The following is a 13,085-nucleotide window of genomic DNA, read 5'->3' on the forward strand; positions in this document are numbered from 1 at the left end:
TTAGTAGAAGAATCATTAAGAATAGCCTGTTGTATCATGGGTGTCTTCCCAACGTCCTCTGCAGTAAAAGAAATTCATTAGTTTTTTCTGCTATAACCTTATTTTCCCTGAGCACCTGTTCTATTCTGTGGTCTTCTAATGGTCCAACTGGATCTCTCACAGACTTCTTGCTTTTGATGTACTTAGTTTTTATTATTAGCTTTTGCCTCTTTGGTAAGTTTCTCTTGGTTATTCCATCTTTTCCCGCCTTATGAATGTGTTGTGTTTTTTTTTTTAATTTTACATCTGTTCTGCCCATTCTTATGCTTTGTCCTATTTTTCTGATTAATATCCACTTTCCATATTTTAAAAGATGCCTCTTTCACTGTACCATTTAGCTTTGCTGGCAGTCATCTAGTCTTCTTTCGATTGGTTTTTAACTTGTGAAATACATTTTATTTGGGCATACCCTGATGAAACGGTTGCCCAGTCAATACTGGGGTAATTGAAACATATTATTATTGTTTCCACTGTTTAGTCTGTTGTTTATTTATTAAAATTATTTGTACTAAAAATATTAGAATGTACTAAGCTAAATACAAAGTTCAGACTCTGCCCAATATTTCCTGCCACCCTAAAAAATCTAGCTAAGTACTGCCAAAGATCTCTTTAAATAAATGGCATTCAAAATGCTTACAAAACGTTGCAATATCATCCAGGAAGTGTAAAGATTCCAGAGCAAAAGGCCAATACAAAATAATGCTCTTTGTCTATTCCCAGTTAAGTGCACTTCCCGAACTGATGGTAGAGCCAGTAACATTTTGCTTGAAAGAACATGGTGTTTTATAGAAATGCAGAAGTTCGCAGGCAGAGTTTTGTAGCTTTTCCCAGTGTATTTCATTATCCTGGTCAGCTGGATGGTAGAATATATCAACTGCTATACTCTGTCCCATCACTATTGGAATTTCTATCCATAGAGATTTCAGAGTGCAGTTTTATATATTTGCAGAACTTTTATCTATCTTGACGCTGTTATTCTTAACATATAGTGCTACCCTGCCACCAATTTGATCTGTTCTGCCAGTTTGATATATTTTGTGCCTGGTATTACAGTGTCCCATTGGTTTTCCAATCCAATCCCACTATTCCAATTAAAAAAAAAATTTCACAGTGAGATGCAAACAATAAAAGGCATGACAGATCTAGTGAGATGCTTGTTATATCTATAAATAACTTAGTCCCTCATCTGCCAGTGCTCTGTATTCACCCAAGCTGGCACAATGATGTGTACTGAGAGATACCATGCCACGTTTCTTGATTTGCTGATGGGAGGCTGGCCTGTTTAAACTCTGTTAAATGTAGGGAAGGCCATTGGAAATTGCCTGCTGTTAGAGAAGTATTTTTTCTTCTTTTCCTGTGAGTAGAAGGCTGCTGTTTTTGACTTTGTTCTTTTTACTAGGTAAATGACCAGGCACTGAAGAACCTCCTGCACAAGGAAGTAGTGAACTTGTTCAGGAATGCGGGAGAGGATGTCAAGTTAAAAGTTCAGCACAAAGTGAGTAGCTGCTGCTTCTGAAGAGCTTTGCTCACCTTTGCCATCAGCGGCTGTGGTTCTTGTAGTTTGGATAAAGCTTTTGGACTTGATTTCTTCTAGAGGCTCCGGAATCCATTTTTTTTCATTGATACGGTTTTGTGTTCAAAGGTTTAGGCACTTCCTTTTCAAATGTATGTTTCAATGAAAATCTAAGTGAAATCAAGCTAACATAACCTTTTGTGTGGTACATAGTTATAACATGACATCTTTCTGCAATTTTTAATGCAAAATCACTGATTTTGCTGATTTTTTTTAAACAGATTGAAAATAATAAAATCAATGAATATGGTATGGGCACTGTTCCAGCTGATTCATTACTACTTTTTTATAAAATGTGTTAGAAGGCCCAAAAAGTTGATTGATTCATTAGGTCTTCAGTTAGTCAAGTGAAGACAGTTCCACGGTTGAACAAATACTCTGACCCTTCCACCCTCTGCGGTTGTGACCGTTGTTCTGGATTGCTTTAAGCAATCAGAGGCTCCTTCTAAGCACCGCTCTGCGCATTAAAAAAAAGAAGATATTTCACTCTTTAGAAAGCAGGGGAAGGCTATGGGAAAAAAAGTTTCTAAACCTGTTTAGCTAGCACTTTCAGCTGTCTAAAATATTGTTAAATTGATGTTACATGAAACTGAAGGCAAGATGTGGAAGATCAAGAGAACTATTTGATAGAATTGCCTGAAAACTGGTCACATCTGCAAAACAGAATCCACAGATCACTGCATATGATTTGTTGAAAGGTTTAGCTGCCAGTGAAGTAATTGTCCACAAATCCACAGTACAGCGTAGCTTTCACAACAGTGATCAGCAAGGGAGAATTGTCAGAAGGAAATCTTTTCTATGATCTTATCACAGAAATCATCATCCAAAGTATGGAAAATGAAAACTTGATGAACTTTTTTTTTATTTTTTTTAAATAAAACGCTTTGGACTGATGGAATGAAAATTGAACTGTACGGCCACAACCACACAAAATACATTTGGAGAAAAAAAAAAAGGAGGAAGCATTTGAAGAAAAGAACTCCTTTCTAGCCATTAAGCATGGGGATTGTGTAGAAGCCAGTGCCTCAAGAAATATTGTGCAAGTGGAAGGAAGAATGGATTTAACTAAATATCAACATATTCTAGGACAGGGTAGGCAACTCTGGTCCTAGAGTGTTACAGATAGGTCTGGTATTCAGGATATCCCACTGAATATGCTTGAGATATTTGCTTACAGCAGAGGTGCTGTAGGCAGATCTTTTATGCATATTCATTGTGGACATTGTAAAAATTAGACCTGTTTGTAGCCCTCAAGGACATGAGTTTTCTACCCCATCCTAGAAACTGTCTCACTCAGGCCGATACAGTAAAGTTCGCGGGAGAGCGGGTGAGCGCCCGCTCTCCCGGTGCATGCACAGGCCAGTGTCCTGTGCGCATGATACAGTAAAACAAAATATTTAAATTAGGGCCCGCGGTAAAAAAAAAAAAAAAGGCACTAGGGACACTAGCGCGTCCCTAGCGCCTCTTTTTGGACAGGAACGGTGGCTGTCAGCGGGTTTGACAGCAGACGCTCAATTTTGCTGGCATCTGTTCTTGAGCCCGCTGACAGCCACGGGTTCGGAAACCGGACGCCAGCAAAATTGAGCGTCCGGTTTTCAAGCCGTGGGCAGATTTAAAAATTTTTATTTTTTATTTTTAACTTTTTTAAACTTTTGGGACCTCTGACTTAATATCGCCATGATATTAAGTCGGAGGGTGCACAGAAAAGCAGTTTTTACTGCTTTTCTGTGCACTTCCCTGGCGCTGGCAGAAATTAACACCTACCTCTGGGTAGGCACTAATTTCTGAAAGTTAAATGTGCGGCTCAGCTGCACATTTTACTTACTGTATCGCGCAGGAATACCTAATAGGGCCATCAACATGCATTTGCGTGTTGTGGGCGCTATTAGTTTCGGGGGGGGGGGGGGGTTGGACGCGCGTTTTTGACACGCTATTACCCCTTACTGGCCTGACAGTCAGTGAGGAAATTGAAGCTGAAAAGGGATTGGCTGTTTCAGCAAGTCAACGATCCAAAATGCACCTCAAAATCAACCATGAAGTACTTTCAAGAAAGAAAGATGAAGATTTTGGAATGGTCTTCACAATACCCAGACATGAATATTTTTGAAAATCTGTGGGGAGTGCACGCAAGGAAACCTTAAGATTACTTCTGAGCTAGAAGAGTTCTGCAGGGAAGAGTGGAAAATAAATTCCAAAAGCAAGAATAGAAAAACTCTTAGCTGGCTACAGGAAATGTTTTGGAAGCTCTTATTTCTGCCAAAGGAGGTGTTACACAGTAGTGACTGAGAGGGTACAAGCTTTTGCACATGCCATATTCACTGTCTTTATTGTTCTCAATCTGTTAAAATCAGCAAACTAACTTTGCATAAAATTGCAGCAAGATGTTGTGCTTAACTTTGTCATCAGAAAAGATTATCCCACCGTTGAGTAAATGTACTTAATGTACTTCTATTTTCGTACTAGGCTTTAGCAGCTACTGTATATGACTTTCAGTTTGCCTAATGCATAAACATCCGTCCTGCTGACGATGATTATGCATAAGCCAGAACTTTTGTTTTTGGTGTTTAACTTTGTACCATGTAGAGGTTTGTGAGCTTTGCTAATCTTAGAGATTAATTGAAACATACAATTTGTGTACAGAACTGTAACTTTGAGATTGTGGTCTCCTACAAGGGTCCTTTTATTATGGAATGCCCCAAGTCTCTTGTCCTGTTTGTTTGTCTAATTAGATTGTAAGTTCTAGTGAGCAGGGACTGTCTCTCTCTTTTTTTTTTTTGTGTGTGTTCAGTGCTGCATATGTCATGTAGTGCTATAGAAATGTTTAGTAGTAGAGTCTCTTTCTAGTCCTTTGTGGTTATTTAATCTACATAACAAAATAAGCACTTTATCAGAGTTGTTGTATTTGTGTGTATGGTGTCTAATAGTGCTATCGGATTGATGCTGTTTCATGTGCCAGATTTCTGTGGAGAGTTGTAAGTGTACTGTGTTGATTAAGTACTTTAGTAAAAGAGGGCAAGTGCCCTTTAAAGCCCTTCCCTTGTCATTTGAAGTGAAAGGGAGCTGTAGCCACACCGGGGAGATGCTGTAATGTGTATGTCCCATTGTAGGAGCAAGTATGATTTTGGTAAGTTGTAATAATGGTGAATCATTTTAATTGTTAAATCATACCTGTCCCCACTTCTTTGCATCCTCTGTGGCGGTGGTAGCTGAGAGTAAGCCTAAATATCTTTCTTTACTTGCAGGCCCAGGTGCAGCCGAACGGCCCATCGGGTCACAGAGGAGATGGAGAATCCGGAGGCCTCTCACTTAGCACAGTTCTGGTGCCAGTGCTGTTAGCTTGCACAGCAGCTGCCATATGGCTGGCCATGAAATACCGGCATCGACACTGAAAAGGTTCAGGAAAGAGAGAGATTATATGCAACCTAGAAAAAAAAAAATCAACAGTTCTACCCTGGACCGAAACTTTTAAGGACTTCCATAAATTATAAAGGTGCCGCTGCTGTTTGTTTGTATTTTTTTCCCTCAAGCTGAGGATGGGATCAAGAAAGGGAGTGACGATCCTGCATACATCGCAGTGTTAATCAGTGCTGGTCCAAGGCTTGTATGCATCCTGCCTTGGTTTTGATACCTTTTATTCTCCCGGAAGCTCTTGGATGCTTTGCTATGTTCAATCACCTGTAGTGTTAAAAGTTCAATTTCAAGTTGGAGGGTAGGTTTTAATTTTTGGAAGCCAGGGGCCTGGATCTCAAAACTGACCAGTGGTTGGTATGGGAAGCAAATGGGCAAATACAGTAAACCCATGTGCAGTGTTATTGACAAGTTTGCTGGTCTACCTTCAGTTGGAAGGATATATTGGATGGGTCTGTGTCTGAAGGTTTCGTGGGCACTTCCCACTTAGGGCAGCGGAGAAAGGAGGTTCCTAAAATGTTAAGGAAATGAGAAGGAAAAACTGCCTTCTCAGTATAGAGTTTTTATATTGGAAGATGTGTTTCACATAATTGTCATCTATGTTCTGAGGATGAATTCTGCACGAGAACGACCTATGGATTTGGCATGTAGCAGATGGTAAAGGTTTGAATAGAAATGATTGGGCAGAACGCTGCTATCTTGCTCTTCTTCAGTGCAGTGCTTGATATGTGCGTGGCCCGTGGTCGATGCTTGTATAGGACAGGTGTTTATTGCAGGAATGCTTTGATCATATAGAATTTCTGACCCACCATGGTCTGTTATCTTTATTCACAATGATCTTCCTACTCCCTGGGCCAGATGTTTTATAGCAGCGGTTCTCAACCCCGTTCTTGGGACTCACCCAGCCAGTTTGGATTTCAGGATATCCATAATGAATTTACATGAAAAAGATTTGCATGTGCTGCCTCCTTTTGTTTGCAGGTCTGTTTGGTGTAGACATTCTGAAAACTAGGCTGGCTGCGTGAGTCTAGAGGACTGTGTTGAGAACTATTGTTTTAAATGATGTATCGCTTTTTTGTTTATGGTGGGGGGAAAATGCATGGAAATCTGGTGCTATTTTCTCTTGTGTCCCTCCCATTTTCTGGTCAGCCTTATTTTTATGCTCTTAGCATCTGGGTTTCTGCCATACTCCATCCTTCTATTACCAACGTATACTTCCCTAATCCCAGTGGGAGATGGGAGAAACTGAAAGAGCACAGGAGCAGCCTTCTTACTTTAACATTAGTGCTGTCAAGGAGCTGCTCCCTGTTTCGGTCTCTGTTCCTGTTCTTGCAGTGCATTTAGTGGTCGCACAGAGGAGCGCAATATTAAATACAGCCTAATGACGGGCTCACGGCAGCAGGCAAAAACTTATTTTAAGATAATTCAGTTTGTTAGATTAAACCAAATCATTAACCTCCTCCTTGCTCTGGATTTAATTCCTTTATGATCAGTTATTTGATGAGCTCCATAGAGAACTGTCCTGGCTGCTCTTTCAGCTCATTGTTACTATTATTTTAATTCTTTTATAAATGGTATTTGATTAACTTCTTAGCAGAGTGCTGTATCCTTGTAGTCCTGGTTCTAGCTTGAGCCATGCATTAAGATGATAGAAAATTAAGTCATTTGACTTTCTTCTTTTCTTAAAACACCAAAGACTTTTTTTTTTTTTTTTTAATGTGAAGGTGATTTGTACAGCCAAGTTTTGTGATGGATTGTCTCATTGAGGAATTTAAAAAAGAAAAAAACTCAGAATATGCATACTTGTATTATCAAGTAAACCAGTGAAAACTTAAAAAAATACTTTTCTTTCTTTTTTTTGTTTAATTTAGTTGTTTAGTTTTTATGACTGTAGCTTTGATTGTTCTTTTTTTTTGGCCCAATAATAAGTGCTTATGTTAGTCATTCGCCTTTCCTAACCAATTACAGTCACTCTGATAAGGAAGCCAGAGTGTATAACCCTGCAACAGAGATGTTTTGTTCACCACCACAAAAGCAACCTCTTAAAACATACTTGCTGCTTGTGTATCGTTGACTAAGTGGGAGAGCCTGTCTTTATCTCTGATCTTCAAACCCTCCCATAGGAGATGGCTGGCCCTGGAATGTCATTTATTATTGTTACGTACCTCATTCCTGAAATTTTAACCTTTAAGAAAAGTAAGAAAAATTATCTCAGTTTAAGAAATTTCTAGAGCTGTCATAGTGTGCAGTTCTCTAATTTCAGAGGACCTGCACAGTGAGATCGTGAAGCAAAGATTTTAGGCCAGTCCTGTTTGGTGCAAGAAGTCAGGACTGGGGTATAGTGATGGTGGATACTGGCACATCTGTAGCATATTTGGCCTTGTGCCGTCAACCACTTGAGCCATACTGTTTCCCTGCCTAGGCATACTATGTTGAGTTGATAACATGAGTTATATTACTTTAAAAGTTAATGTATAGTGTTTGGTTTTAATGCAAGACCTTTATGCTGTGATATGCTTATAGAGGCAAAATGTTTGGCAGCCAGTCAGGGATTCTTTCTCCTATTTTATGATTAAGCAATAAACACGGACACTGGAAATTTGTGCAATGTTCCCTTTAAATCATACAGAGTTTTTTTTTTTTTTTTTTTGGTGGAACTTGGTCAATGCTACTGAAAATTATTTTACAAATCCCAGCCTCGAAACTGCTGCTTTGACTCTTAGGACACTGGAAACCTTTTTTTTTAAAGCTTCTAACAGTGGCAGAAAATCTCCATTCCTTAGTTAGACAAAATTTATGGAGCTTTTTTTGTGATTTTTCTGGTTCTCTCAGAGTTGGAATTTATGGAGGAACTCACAAAACCCCAGGAGAAGAAAGAAGGACATGAAATGTTTGTACAAAATATTTAACCTGATTCACTAAAATTGTGCAGGTGAAATCATGCATTTCAGTTCAGCTTTCTTTTGATCATTGAAATGCTCATTTAAGAAGTTTGGTGAACATAATCTGAAATCTTTAAAATAAATCAAAATAAACTTGAAGCCCACTGAGGGATGATAGTGTTTTTCTATTTATGTTTTATCTCTTTATCTTTTTTTTTTTTTTATTCAAGTTTCAAAAAATGACACAAACTTGTTACAGAAATAGGAGATCATATCCAAATTGAAATAGGCAATAATACAGAGATTTCTGAAATACATATATTCTTACTCTCTCCCCTATATAGGTAAATTGGGGGCGAAATCAATGGCAATTTGAGCGAATATCAATGAAATAGTGTTACCTCTTTTTCCCTCTCTTTCCATTGTTATTCCCAAATTGTTTCCCCTGGATATCTCCCTGAACTGTCTTAATTCACGTTGCATACAACAGATTGTTGCAGTTGTCTATAAACCTGAAACCTGATCTAATAAACTTCCTAAACAAAGGAAATTGAAGTGAAAGAAGTTTTAGAAAAGCCAAAGAGCACTTTTTATTTTATTTTTTAATTAAAATCTCTTGTGAATTTTGGGGGTCAGTTTTCTAGTGTTCCTGGCAATAAGGCACTGTAGGGTAAAGGTATTAACCACATGCCTTCATTCACCCAAGACATGCTAATATGCCACTTGAGTGCCTTACTGCATTAACAAAATAATTTTTGTTAAACACCCTCTCTCCACAACAAAATTGTTTTAAATTGTTTGCACCCGCCCAGCACCATTATGCTATGTGATCATTACTGAGGTGGATCCATCACGTGCTGGTCCCATAACAAGGATTCTTCCTACCAGTTTAGAATTCATAATAGCATATGTTTAAAGTTTTAAGACGTGTGTGGTATTGTTGATAACCGAAAGAACTGGTGTATACTCTTGAAAAAAACCCCAATAATTAAATGCCCAGAAAATTGAATTGCTGACATTGCTGCAGTGCTACAAGTCTCTCTTAGGTCAATTTGATTTTGTAATTATTAGTTGTGCCTGGTCTACAGGGAACTGCAGATGGTTTCATACTTGTTGCTTTATTTGTGTTTTGTCCTGCATTGCACACTGTAATCGAGCAGAGCTTGTTTTATCTGAAAAACTATGAAGTTTCCTTCATTTGAAGGCATTTCTATGTTAAAGCAGCATTACTAGCAGTAAGATTTTTTTTTATATAGTATAGTTAACAGTTAAAAACAGCAAACTTTAAAGTGTCCCCTCTTTTTTTTTTTTTTTTTTTTTTTTTTTCAGTCAACAAGTAGGGCTGAATTAGATATGACATGTGGATGATGTCATCTGGTGCTGAACCAATACATCTCTCTAGCTCAGTAAAGTTTTACTGCTGAGCATGCCTAGGAGTTCATGCGCATGCCCCTCAGTCTCTTTTTGTTCATGCTATCAATTGGATGTGCACCCTCTTTCTCATTGAGAAATTTTTTCCATTGGCCTGTGGGCTTCTTGCTTTCTTTTTTACACTTTACTGCCTCAGCAACCCATCAAGAGCACTTTTCAGTGCTACCTTATAAAAAAAAACCAAAAAAACAAAATTAGAAATGTTGAAGAAAATGCATGATAAGAGAGCTATTCCCAGTGGCTTCAAAGATTGTGTGTGTGTGTGACTGGATATTGTCTATCACTGATTGCCATGCGGTCCTGGGCCAAGATCATGATTCTACAAGCTGCTATGATTGCCTCATAGCTGGACCCTCAGGGCCCAGCAGAACCAGGCATTCAAGATAACTGAGCTCCACAGGTCAGTAGGAGGCTGAAGCTGAGACAAGCAGGAGCTTCTCATTTAAAGCTCCCTGCCCATGGTGTTGGTTTCCAGATTCACTGTGGTCCCAGGATCGAGCAAAGGGCTGAAACATGGGGCACCAGAATCATCATGCTCCGTGTCATTTTCCCAAGCCCTATCCCCCCTGACAGGCTCAGAAGCGCTGAAGAAAAAGCACCATTTGCTGTTAAGCAGCTCCCAGTGCTTCTGAAGCACCTGGTGTCCTCGACGCAAAAGGCTCTGGATAAGTTTCTTTCAGGAGGGGAATTCTCATCTGATATGCCCCTAGAGGTGGGAGGAACAGGAGGAGATGCTTTCCAGGTTCCCTTTTGGCAGAGAAGACACTTTTTTATCCCCATCTCATCTTTTTTTCCAGATCCTAGACCTATCAGGCCTTTAGATTCTGAGGTTCAGACCAGGAATACGTCATTTACCTTGCAGATGGAAACCTCAGATCCTATCTATTCAGCAATACTTCTGATCTCTCTGTGGGCTTTGCAGGAAGAGACTGCATTGAATTCAGTGCAGGTAGCTCAGGAGGAGGATCCTATTCTGGTCTTTTGAGGAAGATATCAGCCAGAGGACACTGCAATCCATGAACTAAATGTCAGAACTGGTAAAGAATTTATTTACCTCTTTGGCCAGTGTCAAGAAGAGCACTCTTCAACTGTTCCTGTCAAAGGTGTCAGATTTACTCCCACAAGGCGGGGGTCCCACCCACTTCTACACCATAGGACATCTTATTGGTAACCCTAACAGATCAGGCATGCCTTCCCCCTTCCATGGAGGAGTTCAGCCACCATTTAGAAGTTGAAATGCAGGGCATGGCTTACCTGGACCATACCCCGGTATTTTTCCCTTCTGAGATGACTGAGCCATTGACCTGATCACCATGGTCTTCACTAGAGTCCTGGGCTAGGGTTCCTCTGGCTTAAGACTTGGAGGGAGGGGTCTTCAGAAATCCCATCTAACCCTTACCTGAACTGCTGGAGCATTAGTCTTCACTGGAAGAATTCTACTGCAATTTCCTTAAGTTGGGCAAGGCCATTGGCATCAGTGTCTGGAAGGATTAGGACTTTAATTTGGATGGTTTTGGCCTGGAGACCCCATATGGGACTTACAGAAAAGAATGTGAGATTATCCAGAATCGTGCCCTTCAGTTGTCAGAAGGTTAGACATCAAGTATGGAGTGTGTTGCGTCCGTCAGTTTCAGACGGTTTCGACCCTTGTGCCTCACCTTTTTCTCTGCTCTCCCCGCTAGCCTTGGGAAGATGGCTACTGCCGCGTCTGCAAGCCGCGTTCTCCGGCGTCCCCAGAATGGCTATGGCAAAGCCTCACGCCATGTTTCTCCTAAGGGCCTCCTAGGGTGCGCGCGCGCATGCCACCCACATCTTTAGCCACGTCATGGCGGGAATCTTGGGGGCATCCCCCTCGAGTGACGTCACGCCATCCGGGTAGTTAGCCTGCGCTTGTTTGCTAGCTCATTGAGTTAGCAAGGATTGGACTTGTCCAGTCTAAGCTACTCTGCCGCTTCCGTGCTGCCGCTGGAAGCTCTCTCTGCCCTTCGGGGTATTTCTCTAACTTGGGTATCCACTCCTCGGGGGCCCTTTGCTTTCTTTCAGCTGCCTTACTGGGATCAGGTACTTGCTCCTCGAGGGCCTGCTCTTCCTGCCTCTGTACCTGTAACCATCTACTTCTGCCTGGTGGAATCGTCAACCTTACAGCTACCATCTAGTGAGTAATCTAATTCTCAGTCTGTCTCATCTACAGCTCTCCTGTGCTGGGAACCTACACCTGGATTTCCCTATACCATCTTGGTGAGACGTGTCCCCTCTGCTGAGGGTCCCTGGACTGCTACCTCTGGATTACCTCACTACTGCCACCTCTGGTGGTATACATCAGCTGTACAATAAAAGACAAAACTCTGCGTTTGTGCATCTCGAGTCTAACCCAGTACTGTGGCTCCCCATGGGTTCCTCCCCGTGGGTGTGGTCATCCCCCACAGTACCCAGGAATCTACTCAAACACCGCAAAACCATAACTGAGTGCAACCAGCTTCTGGGATCAGGGTAGTTCAGTTACCCCCATCAGTCTGTGGTAGTGGAACTAGCCCTGAGGTGTGCTAAGAAGATTCATATCTTCTCCAGCACTCCTCCCTCCTAAGGACCTTGGCTTTTGGAAAAAGATCTTCTGAAGTTCCATGCTAAACACACACATTACAGCTTATCAATTTTTACATGGACCATACTTAACATGATTGCATTGAGAAGTTAAAATTCGTAAGGGAATCCTTGGAAGGGGGAGCAAGAGGGTTATCATCATGCCTTCTTGAATGCAGAAGAGTGCAGGCACCATGTTATCCGGTCAGAATGTCAGCAGCAACCATCAGAGCTTGCCAAATGGCCTGGTTCAGAGCTAGCGATGTACAGAAGGGCATTCATAACAAGTTGGCTGATATCTCTTGCACTGGGGACATCCTTTTTGGAGGGCTAGATCAGGGAGACAGTCCAGATTAAAAAACAGCATGAGCCTATACAGTCCCTCTCCAGAGCCACCAAGATGCTGTCTGGTTCAAGACACCAGCACTTCTCTTATAAGTTATCCTTCTTTCAGAGATGCCCCTTCTGACCTTTTTTCAGCATTTTTTAGTCTTGCCTCCACTACCACAATAACAGATTCCAGCACAAAGACATCTGTACAAAAGGCTGCAACTGAGAACGCTGCAATAAGCTCAACCAGAAACAGGGCTGAGTTTTTAACTGGCATCAGCCTTTGTGCCATGACTCCTCTTGTGGAGGGAAGGAGTTGGCTATTCTTTGAGGCATGAAAGAAAGTCACTAGGTCATCAAAATTGTGGAATCTGGGTACTGCATGCATTTTTCCTGTCCTCCAGTACCACTTCAATGTTTAGCCTTCAATCCGGATCCATCTCACATAGCTCAGCTCCTTTTCTAAGTGGAGCCATTTCTCAGTCTGTGGGCGATAGAGCCTTTTCTAGCCGAAGAATGTGGCAAAAGGTTCTACTCCTGTTATTTCCTTATCTCCAATAAATCAGGGCATCTGAGGCCTATCCTGGATAAAATATTCCGTTTTAGTTCAGGTTTGAGAAGGCACCAAAGAATCCACATGGGAGAGAAACCATTCACCTGTACAGAGTGTGATAAAAGCTTTGGGCTGAAATCTAGTCTGAAAAAACATCAAGTAATCCACATGAGAGAAACGATTCACATGTACTGAGTGTGATAAGTGCTTCCATTGGCGATCAGAACTGACAATGCATTAAGTAGTCCACACAGGAGAGAAAAAATTAACATGCACAGAGTGTGGTGAA

At 41.0% G+C, this 13,085-nt stretch overlaps 1 protein-coding gene across 1 annotated transcript in view; it reads left to right on the top strand.

Annotated features, from left to right (window-relative positions):
- Nucleotides 1-8,135, top strand: part of SYNJ2BP (synaptojanin 2 binding protein) — a 28,953-nt gene extending 20,818 nt beyond the window's left edge. The window contains exons 3-4 of the mRNA XM_029598761.1: nucleotides 1,439-1,534; nucleotides 4,855-8,135. Of these exons, the coding sequence (XP_029454621.1) occupies nucleotides 1,439-1,534; nucleotides 4,855-5,001 (243 nt within the window). The 3' untranslated portion in view covers nucleotides 5,002-8,135. The remainder of the gene's footprint in view (nucleotides 1-1,438; nucleotides 1,535-4,854) is intronic.
- The last annotated feature ends 4,950 nt before the right edge of the window (nucleotides 8,136-13,085 follow it).

Source organism: Rhinatrema bivittatum, chromosome 4 (assembly GCF_901001135.1).
Source record: "Rhinatrema bivittatum chromosome 4, aRhiBiv1.1, whole genome shotgun sequence".
NCBI classification, from domain to species: domain Eukaryota; kingdom Metazoa; phylum Chordata; class Amphibia; order Gymnophiona; family Rhinatrematidae; genus Rhinatrema; species Rhinatrema bivittatum.